The following is a 19857-nucleotide window of genomic DNA, read 5'->3' as shown; positions in this document are numbered from 1 at the left end:
GAGGGTGTAGCTCAGAAGTAGAATGTCCCTGGGTTCAGTCCCTAGTGCCACAAAAATACTACTACTAATAATAAGTCTCTTCCTCAAGTCCGAGCTGATCTGGTTTTCCCTGGAACACTTTAACACAGCTGTTGACCTTCAGAAGCAGATCAAAGACTATATTGAGCAAGAGTGTAATGGGGCTGGCCTCCTGCTCAGTTACACTCCCAGCCCGGGGCCTCAGGGTCACTGGGACTGGATGCGGCCACCTGTTGTGGACAAAAAGGGGGTCTCTGCACCGGCTGCATGTGGGAAGACGCCCTGGCAGCTCCTCACTGCCACAGCGGGTTAGCCAGGCGGTTGGGACTCTGGGATCTGCACTGTATCCAAGACCCGCCTGAAGTCAAATAAAAGTCAATGCTGGAGCCAGGTGTGGCGGTACATGCCTGAATCCATGGAGGCCAGCTTCAGCAACTCGCTGATACCCTCAGCAGTTCAGCCACACCCTGTTAGGAAAGAAAATATAAAATAGAAGCTGGAGCCGGGCGTGGTGGCGCACACTTGTAATCCCAGCATTCGGGAGGCTGAGACCAGAGGATCATGGTTCACGGCCAGCCTCAGCTACTCAGTGAGGCCCTCTGCAACTCAGTGAGACACGGCTTAAAAATAAAGAATAAAAAACAGGGCAGCGGGTGTAGCTTGGAGGTCGAATGGCCCTGGGTTTCATCCCCAGACCCACCCACACACAAAAATAAATAAATTAAAATAAAATAGAAGCTGGGCGTGACGGCCCACGCCTGTAAACCCAGCATTCGGAAGGCTGAAACATGATGATCACAGTTTGCAGTCAGCCTCAGCTACTTAGGCCCTGTTTCAAAAATAAAAAGATTAAGCAGGGCGTGGTGGCACACGCTTAAGCAGGGCGTGGTGGCACACGCTTGTAATCCCCGCGCTTGGGAGGCTGAGACAGGAGGATTGCGCAGGTTCAAAGCCAGCCTCGGCTACTTAGTGAGGCTCTCAGCAACTTAGTGAGACCCTGTTTCCAAAAAAAAAAAAAAAAAAAAAAAAAGTCTGGGAGTATAGAAAGCCACTGGGTTCCACCCACAGTACCACCAAAAATAAATAAACAAATAAATAGATTAAGGAATAGGGCTGGGGTGTAACTTGGAGGTACAATGCCCCTGGGTTCCATCCCAAGTACAGAAAAAAAAAAAAAAGAAAAGAAAGATTGCAAGGAGAAAAAGAAAAAAGAAAAAAAAAAGAGCGGGGCGCCACCTGGTGGGCAAGAGTGGAGTAGGAGGGGCCTGAAATGAAAAATTTTAATACACCTTAGTTGTTACCCTATTTTTTTTTTTTTTTTCGGGTCTAGGGATGGAACCCAGGGGTATTCTACCTCCGAGCTACACCCCCAGCCCTATTTTTTATTCTTTATTTTGAAACAGGGTCTCACTGAGTTGCAGAGCCTCACTAAGTAGCTGAGGCTGGCTACGAACCGGGACCCTCCGTTCTCAGGCTCCCGGATGCTGGGATTACAAGTGTGTGCCACCACGCCCAGCTTAGTTGTGCCTTATTTTATTTTATTTTTGTGTGGACCTGGGAATTAAATTCAGAGGTATTCTACCTTCAAGCTACACCCCCAGCTCTATTTTATTTTATTTTTTTTATTTTGAAACAAGGTCTGTCTAGGTTGATGAGTCTTACTACTTGCTGAGGCGTCCTCAAATCTGTGATCCATCATCCTGTCTCAGCCTCCCAAGTCCTGGGATTATAGGCATGCAACACTGCCTGGCCTATTTATTTTTAATTTGGAAACAGGGTCTCACCAAGTTGCTGAGAACTTTGTTAAATTGCTGAGGCTGGCTTTGAACCTGTAATCCTCCTATCTCAGCCTCACAAGTACTGGGAATAGAGGCATATGCTACCACACCCAGCCTTGCTTTTCTATTTTAATTTCTTCTTTTTTTCCCCCCCAATAATAACTAGCAATGGAAACTCAGGACATTCTGCCCCCAAGCTACAACCCAAACCCTATTTTATTTGGAAACAAGGTCTCATTAAGTTGCTGACAGCCTCATTAAATTGCTAAGGCTGGCTTCAAAACTGCAATCCTTCTGTCTCCCTATTACTGGGATAAAAGGCATGCACCACCACACCTGGTGTCTTCTTTATCGTATGAAGTTTGTGTATCGCCTCTCAAATCTCCAGAAATGTACTTTTCTGACCTGGTGCCATGATGCATGCTTGTAATTTCAGTACTTGGGAGGCAGGAGGATCACAGGTTCACCGCCAGCTTCAGCAACTTAGTGCGTCCCTTAGTGCTTCCAAATAAAAAATAAAATAGGACATGAGCTGAGCATGGTGCGCACGCTTGTAATATCCGCGCTTGCGAGGCTGAGACAGGAGGATCACACAGGTTCAAAGCCAGCCTCAGTTACTTTGTGAGACTCTCGGCAACTTAGTGAGACCCTGTTTCCAAATAAAATATAAAATAGGTCTGGGAGTATAGCTCGGTGGTAGAAAAGCCCCTGGGTTCCACCCCCAGGACCACAAAATAATAATAATAATAATAATAATAATAATAATAATAATAATAATAAAGGTCTGGGATGTAGCTGAGAGGTAGAATGCCCCTAGGTTCCACCCCCATTCCTCCCCAATGCTACACTCTCAAGACCAAATTCCATTTTTATTTATCTGTTATTATTTATTTGTGGCACTAGGGATGAAACCCCTAGCCTGATTTTGATTTATTTATTTATTTTTGTGGGTCTGGGGATGGAATCCAGGGGCATTCGACCTCTGAGCTACACCCCCAGCCCTAGTTTTTTAATTAATTAATTTTTTTGCGAGTATGTGATGGAACCCAGGGGAATTCAGTCTCTGAGCTACACCCTCTGCCCTATTTTTTATTCTTTATTTTTTGAAACAGGGTCTCACTAAGTTGCAGAGGGCCTCATCAAGCAGCTAAGGCTGTCCGCGAACCGTGATCTTCCTCGTCTCAGCCTCCCAAGTGCTGAGATTACAAGCGTGTGCCACCACGCCCAGATATTTTTTATTCTTTATTTTGAAACAGGATCTCCCTAAGTTGCGCAAGTCCTTACTAAGTAGTCGAGGCTGGCCGCGAACCTGCGATCCCCTGTCTCAGCCTCCCAAGTATTTCGGATGGCAAGCGTGGGCCACCACGCCCAGCTCTCCTTCCCTCCTTCACCTCCCGCCTCCAGCATTTGGGCCGCTCTGGCCCGTCCGCCCCGCCCTCCAACAAGACCACGCCCACGGCCACGCCCCTCCGAGGCTCCGCCCCGGCCAGACAGGCGGTGCGGCCGGGAGCCGGCGCGCAGTGCGCCTGCGCAGTGGGTGGTCGACGTGGCGGCCGGCGACCGGAAGTGGCCGCCGCAGACCCGCAGTGGACCGCTACTGCCCGCCACTCCGGACGGTCCTGAGCTGCCAGAAGCATGTTGAAGAAGTTCGACAAGAAGGACGAGGAGTCAGGTGAGCGAGGCCGGGGCCGAGCGAGGGCCGCTGTCCGGCAGGCCTGGGCGTCCAGCCCCCGCGGACCCCACCGGGCTCCCGCCATTGGGCGCCCGTGCACCTCTCTGGGCTCAGCTCTCCTGTCCGCCCTCCAATGGCGCCTCCATCAGACCTCGGTATTCAGAAGGTGCATTGGTGCTGGCTGGACTCGGCGTGATCTCTTTTTTTTTTTTTTTTTTTTTTTTGCGTGTCTGGGGATGGAGCCCAGGGGCATTATACCTCCGAGCTACACCCCCAGCCCCATTTTTAATTCTTTATTATGAAACCGGGTCTCGCTGAGTTGCGGAGAGCCTAAGTAGCCGAGGCTGGCCGCGAACCGCGGTCCTCCCGAATGCTGGGATATGACAAGCCTGCGCCACCGCGCCCGGCTTCGGAGTGACGTCTGGTGCCAGTGTCCTGTGGCTGAGAACTCTGACCCCTTCATTCATTTTGTGCTGCTGGGGATTGATCCCAGGGCGCTCTGCTTCCAAACCATAACCCCAGCCCTTCTTATTTTTTACTTTAAAACAGGGTTTGCGTGTGTGTGGAGGGGGTATTGGGGATTAAACCCAGGGGCATTCCACCTCTGAGTTACTACGCCCCCAGCCCTATTTTATTTTATTTTATTATTATTATTATTATTTTTGGTGGTACTGGGGTTCCTGGAAGCCCGTCTATCTCCGGACTACACTCCCAGACCTATTTTATTTTTGGAAACAGGGTCTCCTAAGCCAGCACGGCTGGCTTCGAACCTGCGCGATCCTCCTGTCTCTGCCTCCCAAGCGCGGGGATGACAAGCGTGCGCCACCACGCCCGGCCCCTATTTTATTTTTATCTTTGGAACAAGGTCTCATATGTTGATGTCTCACTACTTGCTGAGGCTGGCCTTGAACCTGCGATCCTCCTGTCTCAGCCTCCCAAGTACCGGGATTACCTGGCTTATTCATTTTCCTTGTTTTTGTGGTACCGGGGATTGAACCCAGGTTATCGCACATGCTAGACAACCCCTCTACCACAGAGCTACATCCCAGCCCATTTTATTTTATTGTCTGTTTTGGTGCCGGGTATTGAACCCAGAGGCATTCCATCTCTGAGCTACACCTCCAGTTTATTTATTTATTTATTTATTTTGGTGCCACAGATTGAGCCTAGGGGAATTTCACCTCTGAGCTTAGCCCTTCACCCTCTAAATTTAAATTCCACCTTTGAGCTTACCTCTTAGCCCTTTAAATTGTTTTTTTTTTTCTTTTCTTTTTTTTTTGTGGTGGGTCTGGGGATGGAACCCAGGGTCATTCTACCTCCGAGCTACACCCCCTGCCCTATTTTTTCTTCTTTATTTTGAAACCGGGTCTCACTGAGTTGCAGAGGGCCTCGCTAAGTAGCTGAGGCTGGCCGCGAACCGTGATCCTCCGGTCTCAGCCTCCCGAGTGCTGGCATTACAAGCGTGCGCCACCACGCCCGGCTAAATTGTTTGGTTTTAAAAGAGGGTCTCCCTAGGTTACTGAAGTTGCTACACTGTTGAGGCTGTCTTCAAACCTGAGATCCTCTTGTCTCACCTTCCTAAGTACTGGGATTACAGGTGTGCTTCAGCACTTCACCACGCTCAGCTTTTTTTTTTTTTTTTTTTTTTTTTTTTTTGCGGGTCTGGGGATGGAACCCAGGGGCACTTGACCTCCGAGCTCTCCTCCCAACCCCCCCAGCCCTAAATTTTATTCTTGACTTTGAAACAGGGTCTCATTAAGTAGCCGAGGCTGGCTTCGAACCTGTGCGATCCTCCTGTCTCTGCCTCCCAAGCACGGAGATTACAAGCGTGCGCCACCACGCCCGGCTTTTTTTTATTTTTGAAGCAGGGTCTCCCTAAGTTGATGAGAATCTCACTATTTGCTGAGGCTGGCCTTGAACCTGTGATCCTGCCGTTTCAGCCTCTCAAGAACTAGGATTACAAGCAGGCACCACTATTTTTCGTTTGAGACAGGATCTCAGTAAGTTCCTGAGGCGGGTCTGCAACTTGCGATCTTCCTGCCTCAGCCTCCCTAGCAATTGGGGCTACAGGTGCTTTCCACTGTGTTCCGCTTTGCGGAAATAGCTTGGAAACCCAGGGTCAGGGCCTATAATTGCTTTTTCTGCTTTCCTTGACTTAGGTGGAGGCTCCAACCCATTCCAGCACCTTGAGAAAAGTGCAGTCTTGCAGGAGGCAAGTGTCAGCTATACCTCTTTCATCATGAATGTCGACCATCGATGCAGTCAAAACTCCCTCCAAAACCTGGTTCCCGGAGAGAGTTTGTGTGTGTGTGTGTGTGTGTGTGTGTGTGTCTACTGGCAGTTGAACTGTGCTACCTTCAAGCTATACCTGGAGCCATTTTTTCTGTATTGTTTTGACACCGTTTCTCGCCAGGTTGCCAAGGCTCTCCTCAAGCTTGGGGTGCTGTGTCTCCGCCTCCCAGGCCCTGGGTGGGCAGGGGCACCGTGCTCAGCTGTCAGGCGGCCGTTTCTCTTCTTAGTTAATGGTGTCTGCCATATCAGAAGTCAGTAGCTTGGCACGTCACTAAGTCATATTCAGGGAGGAGGATTTCAGGAGATTAGCCCAGGGGCATCCGACCTCTGAGCCATATCCTCAGCCCTTTTTAGAATTTTTTTTTTGGTGGGGGGGTGGTAATGGGGGTGGAACTCAGAGGCTTTCTACCTCCGGGCTATACTCCCATACCTTTTTTATATTTTATTTGGAAACAGGGTCTCACTGAGTAGCTGAAAGCCTCACTAAGTAGCTGAGGCTGGCTTCGAACCTGTGCGATCCTCCTGTCTCAGCCTCCCAAGCGCGGGGATTACAAGCGTGCGCCACCACGCCCCGCTTTTTTTTTTTTTTTTGGTGGTACTGGGGGTGGAAACCAGGGGCTTCTCTACCTCCGGGCTATCCTCCCAGACCTACTTCATACTTTATTTGGAAACGGTCTCACTAAGGTGTGAGAGCCTCACTCAGTAGCTGAGGCTGGCTTCGAACCTGTGCCATCCTCCTGTCTCAGCCTCCCAAGTACTGGGATTACAAGCGTGCCTGGTTTTCTTATTTTATTTTTTTATTTTGGAACAAGGTCGTGCTAGGTTGATGAGGGTCTTACTACTTGCTGAGGCTGTCCTCGAACCCTGGATCCTCCTTTCTCAGCCTCCCAAGTACTGGGATTACAACAGTTTGCCACCATGCCAGGCTGATTTCAACAATTATTAATAAACTTTTTCAGAAAACCAAACCTCTTACTGTGACAATGGGCTTGACAAGGCACATACATTTATTTCCCCGTGACTTATAAACCTTGAGCGAACTTAAGGGGAGTGTGGGAAGAGAGTGAGCGCAACCAGAAGGTAAAGTCCTGGTCGCTTCTTCTTAGGCCCGTGTCTTCAACGAGACTCCCATCAACCCTCGGAAATGTGCCCACATTCTCACCAAGATCCTTTACCTCATAAACCAGGTAACGGTGCAGCTCGGGCGGGGAAGATTGGAGCTGGGGCCTTTTGGAGGGCACACAGTTAGGGTGCATTGCGTACTGTTAGATAGCCTCTGTGTGGTGGTTGCCAGAGGCTGGGTTCCCTCGTCCTCCATCTCTGATGTGTCCTCTCTCTCCCTCTCTCTCTCTCGCTCTTTTATTTGGGTACTGGGGATTGGGACATTATTGGGTACTGGGTATTTGGGACAGTCTACCTTTGACCTACAGCCCCAGCCCTTTTTATTTAGTTGTTTACTTATTTATGTAGTTAGTTATTTAGTTGTTTAGTTTTTGGATACTGAAGGTTGGACAGGTGTTCTACCTCTAAGGTACATGCTCAATCCTAATTTATTTATTTATTTATTTTTGGTGGTACTGGGGGTGGAACCCAGAGGCTTTCTACCTCCGGGCTATACTCCCAGACCTATTTTATGTTTTATTTGGAAACAGGGTCTCACTAAGTTGCTGAGAGCCTCACTAAGTAGCTGAGGCTGGCTTCGAACCTGCGCCATCCTCCTGTCTCAGCCTCCCAAGTGCGGGGATTACAAGTGTGCGCCACCACGCCCAGCTAGTCCTAATTTAATTTTTGTGGTACTGGGGATTGAACTCAGGGGCATTCTTCCTCTGAGCTAAACCCCCAGCCCTTTTTATTTTATTATTGAAACAGGGTTTTACTAAGTTGCTGAAAGCCTCACTCAGTTGCTGAGAGCCTCACTAAGTGGCTGAGGCTGGTTTCGAACCTGTGATCATCCTGTCTCAGCCTCCCAAGTACTGGGATTACAATCATGTATCACCACGCCTGGTTTATTTTTTATTTTTTTATTTTTATTTTTATTTTATTTTTTTATGGTACCGGGGATGGAACCCAGGGGCATTCTACCTATGACAGAGGTAGAATTTTTTTAATTATTTCTATTTTCAAAACGGGGTCTCACTCAGTCACAGAAAGCCTCACTTAGTAGCTGAGGCTGTCTGCGAACTGTGATCCTCCGGTCTCAGCCTCCCAAATGCTGGGATTACAAGCATGTGCCACCATAACCGGGTCTTTATTTTTTATTTTGAAACAGGATCTCATTAGGATGCTGAAGCTGGTCTTGAGCCTGTTATCCTCTTGTCTCAGGCTCCCAAGTACTGGGATTACAGGACCGTGCCACCATGCCTGGCTGATTGTTTGTTTATTTATTTCTTTTGTAGTACTGGGAATTGATCCCAGGGACACGCGCTACCTTTTAACTACAGCCCCAGCTCCCCCTTCTTTTTTAAATTTTTTTTGTTTTGAACCGGGGTCTTGCTAGGCTGCTGAGATTCTTGCTGGGACTGTCCTTGAACCTGCAATCCCCCTGTCTCAGTTTCTCAAGGTGGGCTGATGGGTTGTCTTTGAGGGAGCCCCTGCGGAGTCTGACGTTCTGGCCTGAGCTGAGCCACCAGAAACAGCCTTTGGGCCCCTCTCTGCTAAGCTGAGTCATTTTTCTTGATTGTCACAGGGGGAGCCCCTGGGGACCACCGAAGCCACGGAGGCCTTCTTTGCCATGACCAAGCTCTTCCAGTCCAATGATGTAAGTGCCTTGCCTCCATTCCCTGTGACGGAGGTGGAGGGCTGAAGGGAGCTGGCCCCACTGGGCAGTGTGGGCTGCCCTACGGAGAGCGCACGTTGCTCCTAACGCTGGCTCTCACTGGGCGGGGCTAATGGACGTTCTGCATCTCTCTTCCAGCCCACGCTGCGCCGGATGTGCTATCTGACCATCAAGGAGATGTCCTGCATCGCAGAGGACGTCATCATTGTCACCAGCAGGCAAGTCGAGAGCGGTGGCAGCTCCTCTGCTGGGGCCCTTTGACAGCTGCTGTTTCTCCTTCCTTCCTTTCTCCCTCCCTCCATCCCTTCCTTGTGCTGGAGATTAAACCCAGAGTTTAATCCCTGGATATTATTATTATTATTATTATTATTATTATTATTAATCATTTTGTGTGTGATACTGAGGGTGGAATCCAGAGGCTTTCTACCTCCGGGCTATACTCCCAGATCTATTTTACATTTTATTTGGAAACAGGGTCTCACTAAGTTGCTGAGAGCCTCACTAAGTAGCTGAGGCTGGCTTCGAACCTGTGCGATCCTCCTGTCTTAGCCTCCCAAGCATGGGGATGACAAGCGTGTGCCACCACACCTGGCTCTAATCCCAATCCCTGGATTTCATCTCTAAGCGACATCCCCAGCCCTTTAGCCTTTTTTTTTTTTTCTTTTTTTGGTACTAGGGATGGAACCCAGGGGCATTGTACCTCTGAGCTAAGTATCTGAGGCTATCCTCAAACCATGATCCTCCTGTCTCTGACTCTGACTCCCAAATGCTGCCACCAGGCCCGGCTCCTTTAGCCCTTTTTATTTTTTGTTTTGAAACAGGGTCTCACTAAGTTGTTAAGAGTCCCGCTAAAGTGGACATGGTGGCTAATCCCAGTACTTGGGAGGCCGAGACAGGAGGATCCAGATTCGTGGCCAGCCTCAGCTACTTAGGCCTTCTGCAATTTACTTGGGACCCTGTTTCAAAGTAAAAGAATAAAAAATCAGGCTGGGGGTTTAGTTTGCAGCTACCCAGGGGCATTCTATCTCCGAGCTACACCCCCAGCCCTATTTTTTATTCTTCATTTTAAAACAGGTTCTCACTAAGTTGCAGAGGGCCCCACTAAGTAGCTGAGGCTGGCCGCGAACCTGTGATTTTCCTGTCTCAGCCTCCCAAGTCCTGGGATTGAAAGTGCGCCACCACACCCGGCTGCTTTTTACTTTTTGACTGGAAACAGGGTCTCGCTAGATTGCCGAGAGTCTTGCTACTTGATGAGCCAGGCTGTCCTTGAACCTGCGATCCTCCCGTCTCAGCCTCCCAAGTGTAATTCCCTAGAATCACAGGCATTTATCACTATGTTCTTCTCAGTTTAGACTTCCGTAAAAATCTCTTGACTTGGGCACGGTGGTGCACACTGTAATCCCAGTACTTGGGAAACTGAGACCGGATGATCCCAGGTTCAAGACCAGCCTCAGCAAAGTTGCAAGTCTCTCAGTATTTTAGTAAGACCCTGCTTCAAAACAAAAGATAAGCCGGGTATGGTGGTGCGCACTTGTAATCCCAGCATTTGGGGGGCTGAGACCAGAGGATAGTGGTTTGTGGCCAGCCTCAGCTACTTAGTGAGACCTGTTTCAAAATAAATAATACAAAATAGAGCTGGAGGTGTAGTTCAAAGGTACAATATCCCTAGGTTCAATCCCCAGTACCAAAAAAAAGAAAAAAATCTTTAGCTGTTTGGGTTGGAGTTTGGCTCAGAGGGAGAACAGCCGTTCAGAGACTCCTGCAGTCATCCTGGTGAGCATGGTGACCGGGGAGCGTGCAGGTCCACAGAATGTCTTCCTACCACAGCCTGACGAAAGACATGACCGGGAAAGAAGACAACTACCGGGGCCCAGCGGTGCGAGCCCTCTGCCAGATCACGGACGTGAGTCCTGCGGCCGACCTCACGGCTTCCCGCCCCGTGGCTCTAGCCAGGCCTCGTGCTGCGCGCGCATTGCTGGGCAGGGTGGGAGGGGCAGGTGCGGGAATACTCGGAGCCACTCGGCCTTCCCTCCCTTGCTCCTGCACCCGTCGCCGTGCTCCTGAGCGTCCTGCCCTCCCGGCTCCCTCCCGCAGAGCACCATGTTGCAGGCCATCGAGCGCTACATGAAACAGGCCATCGTGGATAAGGTGCCCAGCGTCTCCAGCTCTGCGCTGGTGTCGTCCCTGGTGAGTGCCACGCTGCCCTGAGGGGCCGGAGGCTGAAGGTTACAGCCGGTCCTAAAATGCCAGCATAGGGGAGGCTGAGGCTAGAGGACCGCGGGTTCCAGGCCAGCCTTAGCAATTTAGCGAGACCCCGTTTCAAAATAAGAAAACATGTAGCCGGGTGTGGCGGCGCACGCTTGTGATCCCAGTACTCGGGAGGCTGAGGCAGGAGGATCGCGCAGCTTCGAAGCCAGCCTCAGCTATTTGGTGAGGCTCTCAGCAACTCAGTGAGACCCTGTTGCCAATAAAATATAAAATAGGTCTGGGAGTGTAGCCCAGAGGTAGAAGGCCCACACAGTACCACACATACACAAAAAAGAATACATAGTGAGCTGGAGCCCGGCATGGTGGTACACGCTTGTGATCCCAGCATTTGGGAGGCTAAGTCGGGAGTATTGCGTTTCGCGGCCAATCTCAGCAACTTAGGCCCTTTCCAATTCGGTAAAACCCTGTTTGAAAATAAAGAATAAAAAAAATAGGACTGGGTGGGGTAGCTTGGAAGTAGAATGCTCCTGGGTTCCATTCCCAATACTGCAAAAAAAAAAAAAAAAATTGGGCTGGGGTTGTAGCTCAGAGGTAGAATGCCCCTGGGTTTAATCCCCAGTACTCCCAACCCCCACAAAAGTAGAATGGCCCTCAGTTCAATTCCCTCTACCAAATTTATGTATTTACTTTTTTTGTGTGGTGCTGGGGATTGAACCCATGGGCATTCTACCTCTGAGCTCTACCCCAGACCTATTTTATATTTTATTTGGGCACTGGGTCTTGCAAAGTTGCTAAAGCTGGCCTCAAGCCTGTGATCCTCCTGTCTCAGCCTCCCAAGTACTGGGATTATAGGTATGTGCCAACACATCTGGCCCAGGACCAAATTAAAAAAATAAAATCCAACCAGGCATGGTGTCGCACACCTGTAATCCCAGTACTTGGGAGGCTGAAGAGCCGGGTTATAGCTCCGAGGACCAGGTAGGCCTTGACCCATCCTCAGCGATGGGCTGCTGGTGTCAAGATCAGGCCGGAAGTCTGCCGGGCAGGGATTTGAAGGTGGGAGCCGGCAGCGTTTGTCCAGGCTCAGGACCAAGACAGTGAGGGTTCCCTGTGCTGCGTGAGAGCGCCCTGCCCGGTGGTGTCGCAGGACGGCCTCCCTGCCTGCTGCTTGACGTGTCCCGTTCCTCTCAGCATCTCCTGAAGTGCAGCTTCGACGTGGTCAAGCGCTGGGTGAACGAGGCTCAGGAGGCAGCATCCAGCGACAACATCATGGTCCAGGTGAGATCCATGCACTGGGGCCCTGAGGAGGTCAGAATATCTATGCCTGGAATGCCCGTACAGGAGGAGTGTGGGTTTGAGACCAGCCTTAGCCACTTAATGAGATCCTTAGCACTTAGTGAAACCCTCTTTCAAAATAAAAAATGAAGCCAGGAGTGGTGGCGCACACTTGTAATCTCAGCGCTTGGGAGGCTGAGACAGGAGGATCGCACAGGTTCGAAGCCAGCCTCAGCTACTGAGTGAGGCTCTCAGCAACTTAGTGAGACCAAATAAAGTATAAAATAGGTCTGGGAGTATAGCCCGGAGGTAAAAGCCCCTGAGTTTCACCCTCAGTACCCCCCCCACAAAAAAAAAAATAAAAAATAGGTAGGGGTGTAGCTCAGAGGTAGAATGCCCTGGGTTCCATCTCCAATACTGGAAAAAAAAAAAAAGAATGGGGCTCGGAGTGTAGCTTGTTGGGAGAACTCCCATGGTCATCCTTCATGACATAACATATATACACGCATGCATGCGAAAAGGTATCCACCATTGCTCAGAACAAATACCCATAAAATGTGTATATGTGCATGTGCTTATGAATGCATATTCACACACACATATATATATGTATGTGTGTGTGTGTGTGTGTGTGTGTGTGTGTGTGTGTGTGTGTGTAAAGAAGCACATTCATGAGCCGGGCGTGGTGGCACTCTTGTAATCCCAGCACTCGGGAGGCTGAGACAGGAGAATAGTGGTTCGCGGCCAGCCTCAGCTACTGAGTTAGGCCCTCTGGAACTCAGCAAGACTCTGTTTCAAAATAAAGAGTAAAAAATAGGGCCGGGGGTGTGGCTCAAAGGTAGAATGCCCCTGTCTTCCATCCCCTGTACCACACGCACAAAAAAGGAAGTACATTCACATGTGTGAGTATAAAGAAGGTTGAAGCCGGTATGGTGGAACGCACCTTCGATCTCAGTACGTAGGCGGCTGAGACAGGAGGATTGCATGTGTGAGCTCAGCCTTAACAATTTAACAAGGTCCTCCGCAGCCCAGCAAGGCCCTGTTTCAAAATAAAAAATCAGCCGGGCGTGGTGGCGCCCGCTTGTCATCCCCGCGCTTGGGAGGCGGAGACAGGAGGATGGCGCAGGTTCGAAGCCAGCCGCGCGCGCTGGCTTAGGAGACCTTGTTTCCAAATAAAAATGTAAAAATAGGTCTGGGTGTGTAGCCCGGAGGTGGAAGGGCTTCCAGGAACCCCAGTACCACCAAAAAAATAAAAAAATAAGTAAAAGTAAAACATCAAAAGGCTGGGGCTGTCGCTCAAAAGTAGAACGCCCCTGGGTTCCAGCCCCAAGAGATGCAGGACGTGCCGGCGCCGCGCAGCGCTGGAGCCGGCTCACGCACGCGCCGTCTCTTGCCCCATTGCCTAGTACCACGCCCTAGGACTCCTGTACCACGTGCGGAGGAACGACCGGCTGGCCGTGAGCAAGATGATCGGCAAGTTCACCCGGCACGGCCTCAAGTCGCCCTTGGCTTACTGCATGATGATCCGCGTGGCCAGCAAGCAGCTGGAGGACGAGGACAGCAGGTGAGGCGCCGGCCACCGGCCGCCCGGGGAGGCCACTCGCCCCGTTGCGCAGAGCCGCCCCAACTTTGTCTCGTCGCCGTGTTCCTCGTAGCCGGGACAGCCCGCTGTTCGACTTCATCGAGAGCTGCTTGCGAAACAAGCACGAGATGGTGGTGTACGAAGCCGCCTCCGCCATCGTCAACCTGCCTGGCTGCAGCGCCAAGGAGCTGGCCCCAGCTGTGTCAGGTCTGCCAGCGTCCTTCACCCCGCCACATGCTTTCCTTGGGAACCCTTCCCTGAGACAGGTTGAGGCTGAGACAGGAGGGTCGTAGACTCGAGGCCAGCCTCAGCCTCTTAGGGAGACCCCGCTTCAAAGGGAAAATTAAAGCCGGCTATGATGGCGCTGGCTTGTAATCCCAGTACTTAGGAGCATCACAGGTTTGCGGCCAGCCTCCGCATCGTGTGATCCTCTGCCGCTTAGTGAGACTATTACAAATTAAAAATAAGCCAGGTAGCCGGGCGTGGTGGCGCATGCTTGTAATCCCCGCGCTTGGGAGGCAGAGACAGGAGGATCACGCAGGTTCGAAGCCAGCCACGCGCGCTGGCTTAGGAGACCCTGTTTCCAAATAAAAATGTAAAAATAGGTCTGGGAGTGTAGCCCAGAGGTAGAAGGGCTTCCAGGAACCCCAGTACCACCAAAAACAAAAACAAAAACAAACAAACAAAAAATAAGCCAGGCGTGGTAGCGCACGCTTGTAATCCCAGCATTCGGGAGGCTGGGATAGGAGGATCGCAGTTTGTGGACAGTCTTAGCTACTTAGTGAGGCCCTCCGCAACTCAGTGAGACCCTGTTTCAAAACAAAGAATAAAAAATAGGACTGGGGTCTAGCTTGGAGATAGAATTCCCCTGGGTTCCATCCCCAGTGCCGGGGTAAAAATATTAAAATAGGACTGGGGGGTGTATTTGGAGGTAAACAGAGCACCCAGAGTTTTAATAACCAGTACCTCCCCACAAAAAAGAAAAAGACTTTGTTCCTCTGTGCTAGGTACTGAGGGGAGTGGACACAGTGGAAACAGATCCCCTGTCTTGGGTGTGTGTGTGTGTGTGTGTGGTGTTGGGGATTGTGCCTCAAAAGTATACCCCCCAGCCCTATTTTTTTTTTTATTTTTTATTTTGTAGTACTGAAGATTGAATCCAGGGGTATTGTTAAATTGCTGAGGCTGGCCTCTATTCTGTTACCCTCCCGTCTCAGCCTCCCAAGTACTGGGATTCCAAGAGCGCACCACCATGCCCAGCCCAGTCCTGGATTCGAATCTTCTGCCCCTTCCTGACTGTTTACCTAACGTTGCTTTGCTTGCATTCCGGCGTTGTGCCTCGGTCTGCCTGTCTGGACAGTGGGGATTATCATAGGACTTGCTCCTCAGGGCTGTGAGGAATCGGCCATGCAGCCGTGTCACCTGCCTGGCACAGTGAGGCACAGGGCACATGCCTCGCTGTGCGTCTGATGCAGGGAGGGACAGCTGATGTCGTGGTTGGGTGCTGGCCGAGGGCACACGGGCCCCGGAGTCCTGGCCCTCCCCTGCCGGGCCCCCTCCCCGGGTTGGGCAGCCTGGCAGGTGGCATCTGTCTCTCCACAGTGCTCCAGCTCTTCTGCAGCTCGCCCAAGGCTGCGCTCCGCTACGCCGCCGTCCGCACCCTCAATAAGGTGAGGCAGGAGGTGGGGGCGGGGGCTGGCCTGCGGGAGGAGGGGAGGAGCCTGGCCCAAGCTGGCCTGCTTTCCTAGCCCAACCCGCCCCGGGAAAGCTCTAGCCCTGGTCAGTGTTTGTCCTTGTCTTTTCTTTCTCAGTACTGGGCTTGAACCCAGAGACTTCCTACCTCTATACCCTGGCCTTTTTTTTTCTTTTTTCTTTTGAGGCAGGGCCTTGCTCAGTTGCTGAGGCTGGTCTCGAACCTGTAATCCTCCTGTCTCAGCCTCCCAAATGCTGGGACCCACAGGCGCCTGGTTCTTTCTTTCTCTCTCCTTCCTTTCCTTCCCTTTCTCGTTCTCTCCTCTCTCCTCCCCACTCTTCCTTCTGTCCCGGGGTCACAGTTGCTTTCTTGGGGGAATGAGGTTAGCTTCTCCTGAGGACCTCTGGCTGGCCACACTCTTCAGATGATGTGAAGGAGGTGGGTCCTTCCTCCTCATTCCCGCCCCCCACAGGTGGCCATGAAGCACCCGTCGGCCGTGACCGCCTGCAACCTGGACCTGGAGAACCTGGTGACCGACTCGAACCGCAGCATCGCCACGCTGGCCATCACCACCCTGCTCAAGACGGGCAGTGAGAGCAGCATCGACCGCCTCATGAAGCAGATCTCCTCCTTCATGTCCGAGATCTCCGACGAGTTCAAGGTCCCTGCCCCACGCGCGCTGCCGGGCTCTCACCAAGGCTCTCACTAACGGGTCTCTCGAAGTCACTGAGCGTCCTGCTAAGCTGCTGAGGCCGCCTCCAGCCTTTGGTCCTCCTGTCTCATCCTCCGGGGCTGTCTGTGTGTAAGGAAGGGTTCCGTCTCCTCCATCCTGGTTGCAGGGCTGTCGCTCACACCTGTTTATTGCTTTCAGGTGGTGGTTGTCCAGGCCATCAGCGCCCTGTGTCAGAAGTATCCTCGCAAACATGCAGTCCTCATGAACTTCCTGTTCACCATGCTGCGGGAGGAGGTAGGAGGAGGGGCCGTCGGACAGGAGGGCTGTACGGGTGCAGGGAAGAGCCTGCCCGCCGGCTCCCGCTCTCACTGGAGCCTGGAATGCCCTTTGTGGGAGCGCTCAGATCAACCTGTTAAACCAGCTAGTTTTCCTGGTGCCCGCAGCCCCTTAAACTCCTGTGGACAGATGTCAACTTGCACCCGCTGCTAATAATTGCAGAGATAACTGTATGCCTCCCCAGCCTGGGCAATGTTTGTGCAGAAGATGAGAATGCACGTTCTCTCCTGCAGAAGTCCAGTGCAGATCCCGGGCAGGGCGGTACGCGTTCTAATCCCAGGACAAGATAAGTGAATCAAAAGGGCTGGAGTGTGTGTTGCTCAGGTAGAAGGCCCCTTGGTTCATTCCCCAGCAGCGCGCGCACACACACACACACACACACACACACACACACACACGTGTATTGCAGAAATATTCCAAGCCATTATGGAGCTAAAGGATTGTTTTTTGTTGAAGAGTTGCTAATAATGTGATATTGGTTCGGTTTTTTGTTTCTTTCTTTTTTTTTTTTTTTTTGGTGGTACTGGGGTTCCTGGAAGCCCTTCTACCTCCGGGCTACACTCCCAGACCTATTTTATATTTTTGAAACAGGGTCTCTTACGCCAGCACGGCTGGCTTCGAACCTGCGCGATCCTCCTGTCTCCGCCTCCCAAGTGCGGGGATTACAAGCGTGCCCACCACGCCCGGCTTCTGTTTTTGTTTCTGACGTTAGTTTTTTTACTTATTGGATGTCTCTTTAAAACGACTCTTAACAAGTTATCAAAGACCCTGTTTGTTTTTTTGTTTTGTTTTTTGTTTTTTGTTTTGCAGTACTGGGGATGGAATCCAGAGGCATTTTACCTCCGAGCTACACTCCCAGCACTAATTTTTAGTCTTTTTATTAATTTTATATGTATATATGTCTTTTGGTTTTTAGTTTTTCTTGGCGCGGTACTGGGGATAGAACCCAGGGGCATTCTACCTCTGACCTCCACCCCCAACCCTATTTTTTAGTCTTTATTTTATTTTATTTTATTTTTATCTTTTTATTTATTTTTGTGAGTCTGGGGATGGAACCTAGGGGCATTCGACCTCCGAGCTACAACTTCTGCCCTATTTTTTATTCTTTATTTTGAAACAGGGTCTCACTAATTGTGGAGGGCCTCACAAAGTAGCTGAGACTGTTCGCGAACTGCGATCCTCTGCTCTCAGCCATCCGAATGCTGGGATTACAAGAGTGAGCCTCCGGTCTCTGCCTCCCCAGTGCTGGGATTACATGCGTGCACCACCATGCCCAGCCTAGCAAGACTTTGTTTCAAAAAAACAAATAAGCCGAGCATGGTGGTGCACGCTTATAATCCCAGCACTTGGGAGGCTGAGCCAGGAGGATCATACAGGTTTGAAGCCAGCCTCAGCTACTTAGTGAGGCTCTTAGCAACTTAGCGAGACCCTGTTTCCAAATAAAATATAAAAAAAATAGATGTGGGAGTATAGCCTGGAGGTAGAAAAGCCCCTGGGTTCTACCCCCAGTACCACACACACACACAGAAATAAATAAAAATAAAAAAGACAGGGCTATCACTTAAAGATAGAGTGTTCCTGGGTTCAGCCACTAGTACTGGGGGAAAAAAAAAAAAGCCAGGCATGGTGGCGCACGCTTGTCATCCCCCACGCTTGGGAGGCAGAGACAGGAGGATCGCGTAGGTTCGAAGGCAGCCGCGCTGGCTTAAGAGACCCTGTTTCCAAATAAAAAGTATAATAGGTCTGGGAGTGTAGCACGGAGGTAGAAGAGCTTCCAGGAACCCCAGTACCACCAAAAAAAAAAAGAAGCCAAGCATGGTGGTACATGCTTGTAATCCTACTATTTGAGAGGCCAAGACAGGAGGATTGCAGGTTTGAGGACAGTCTCATCAACGTAGCAGACCTTAAGCAACTTGGTAACTTGGTGAGAGACCCTATTTCCTTTTCTTTTTTTTTTTTTTTTTTGTGAAACTGGAGATTGAACCCAGAGGTATTCTAGTATTCTATCTCTGAGCTAAACCTCCAGCCCATTTTATCCTTTTATTTTGAAACAAGGACTAGCTGCAAACCTGGGATACCCCTGTTTCAGCCTCCCAAGTACAGGAATTACAAGCATGTGCCATCACACATAGCTTATTTTTTATTTTTATTAGTATTTATTTATTTATTTTGCAGAATTTGGGATTGAGCCCAGAGGCATTCTATCTCCAAGCTACATTCCTAGCCCTATTATTTATTTTTTTATTTTTTTATTTTTTATTTTTTTTTTGCGGGTCTGGGGATGGAACCCAGGGGCATTTGACCTCCGAGCTACAGCCCCTGCCCTATTTTTTTTTTTTTATTCTTTATTTTGAAACAGGGTCTCACTGAGTTGCAGAGGCCTCACTAAGTAGCTGAGGCTGTCCGCGAACCGCGATCCTCCAGATCTCAGCCTCCCGAATGCTGGGATTACAAGCGTGCGCCACCACGCCCGGCTCTATTATTTATTCTTTAATTTGAAACAGGGTCTAAGTTGTGGAGGGCCCCACTAAGTAGTTGAGGCTGGCCAGCAACCTGTGGTCCTCCTGTCTCAGCCTCCCAAGTGGTGGGATTACAAAGGTGTGAACCACCCCCAGCTTTATTTTTTATTTTATTTTATTTATTTATTTTTTTTGGTGGTCCTGGGGTTCCTGGAAGCCCTTCTACCTCCGGGCTACACTCCCAGACCTATTTTTACATTTTTATTTGGAAACAGGGTCTCCTAAGCCAGCGCGCGAGGCTGGCTTCGAACCTGCGCGGTCCTCCTGTCTCCGCCTCCCAAGCGCGGGGATTACAAGCGTGCCCACCGCGCCTGGCTATTTTTTCTTTTGAACACAGTTTTGCCAAGTTGCTGAGGGCCAGTCTGCTATCCTCCTGTCTCAGCTTCTCAATACTGAGATCACCGGCACGCAGGCCCTCGCGTGGGCAGGTTGTGTTTGCCTCAACGGCCCCGGTCCTGGGGGAGCTCGGGGCCTGCACGCACTTGTAGGTGAGAGGCCCTTCCTCAGCTCGATGCTTCCCAACAGGGCGGCTTTGAGTATAAGCGCGCCATCGTGGACTGCATCATCAGCATCATCGAGGAGAACTCGGAGAGCAAAGAGACGGGGCTGTCCCACCTGTGCGAGTTCATCGAGGACTGCGAGTTCACTGTGCTGGCCACGCGCATCCTGCACCTCCTGGGCCAGGAGGGGCCCAAGACCAACAGCCCCTCCAAGTACATCCGCTTCATCTACAACCGCGTGGTGCTGGAGCACGAGGAGGTCCGCGCAGGTGGGCCTCGGCGCGGAGCCGGGGACGCGAGCAGGGCACGCTCCACTCTCCCTCTTCTCGTTTCTCCTTTCCTCTTTTGGGAGGGTGGGTACTGGGGATTGAGCTCAGGTCAGAGGCACTGCACCTTCAAGCTCTATCCCAGCCCCTTTTTGACTTTGAAAGAGGATCTCACTGAGTTAATGAGGGTTCCGCTACGTTGCTGAGGATGCCCACAAATCTGCAATATCCTTCTGTCTCAGCCTCCCAAGTACTGGGATGAGAGGCGTGCA

The 19857-nt window shown here is 50.8% G+C and overlaps 1 protein-coding gene across 1 annotated transcript in view; it reads left to right on the top strand.

The window, feature by feature from the left end:
• Nucleotides 1-3431: 3431 nt before the first annotated feature.
• The window catches only part of COPG1 (COPI coat complex subunit gamma 1), a gene marked incomplete at both ends in the record, with an annotated part of 33373 nt that continues 16947 nt past the window's right edge, over nt 3432-19857 (top strand). The window contains 14 exons of the mRNA XM_080718182.1: nt 3432-3468; nt 5628-5680; nt 6867-6947; nt 8447-8518; nt 8675-8754; nt 10364-10439; nt 10631-10723; nt 11936-12022; nt 13426-13583; nt 13675-13808; nt 15201-15268; nt 15764-15952; nt 16163-16258; nt 19345-19588. Of these exons, the coding sequence (XP_080574308.1) occupies nt 3432-3468; nt 5628-5680; nt 6867-6947; nt 8447-8518; nt 8675-8754; nt 10364-10439; nt 10631-10723; nt 11936-12022; nt 13426-13583; nt 13675-13808; nt 15201-15268; nt 15764-15952; nt 16163-16258; nt 19345-19588 (1468 nt within the window). The remainder of the gene's footprint in view (nt 3469-5627; nt 5681-6866; nt 6948-8446; nt 8519-8674; nt 8755-10363; nt 10440-10630; nt 10724-11935; nt 12023-13425; nt 13584-13674; nt 13809-15200; nt 15269-15763; nt 15953-16162; nt 16259-19344; nt 19589-19857) is intronic.

Source organism: Muscardinus avellanarius (genome assembly GCF_963383645.1).
Source record: "Muscardinus avellanarius genome assembly, chromosome: 22".
Taxonomy (NCBI): domain Eukaryota; kingdom Metazoa; phylum Chordata; class Mammalia; order Rodentia; family Gliridae; genus Muscardinus; species Muscardinus avellanarius.
The sequence above is the reverse complement of the archived record's forward strand: the minus strand, read 5'-3'. Positions and strand labels throughout refer to the sequence as shown.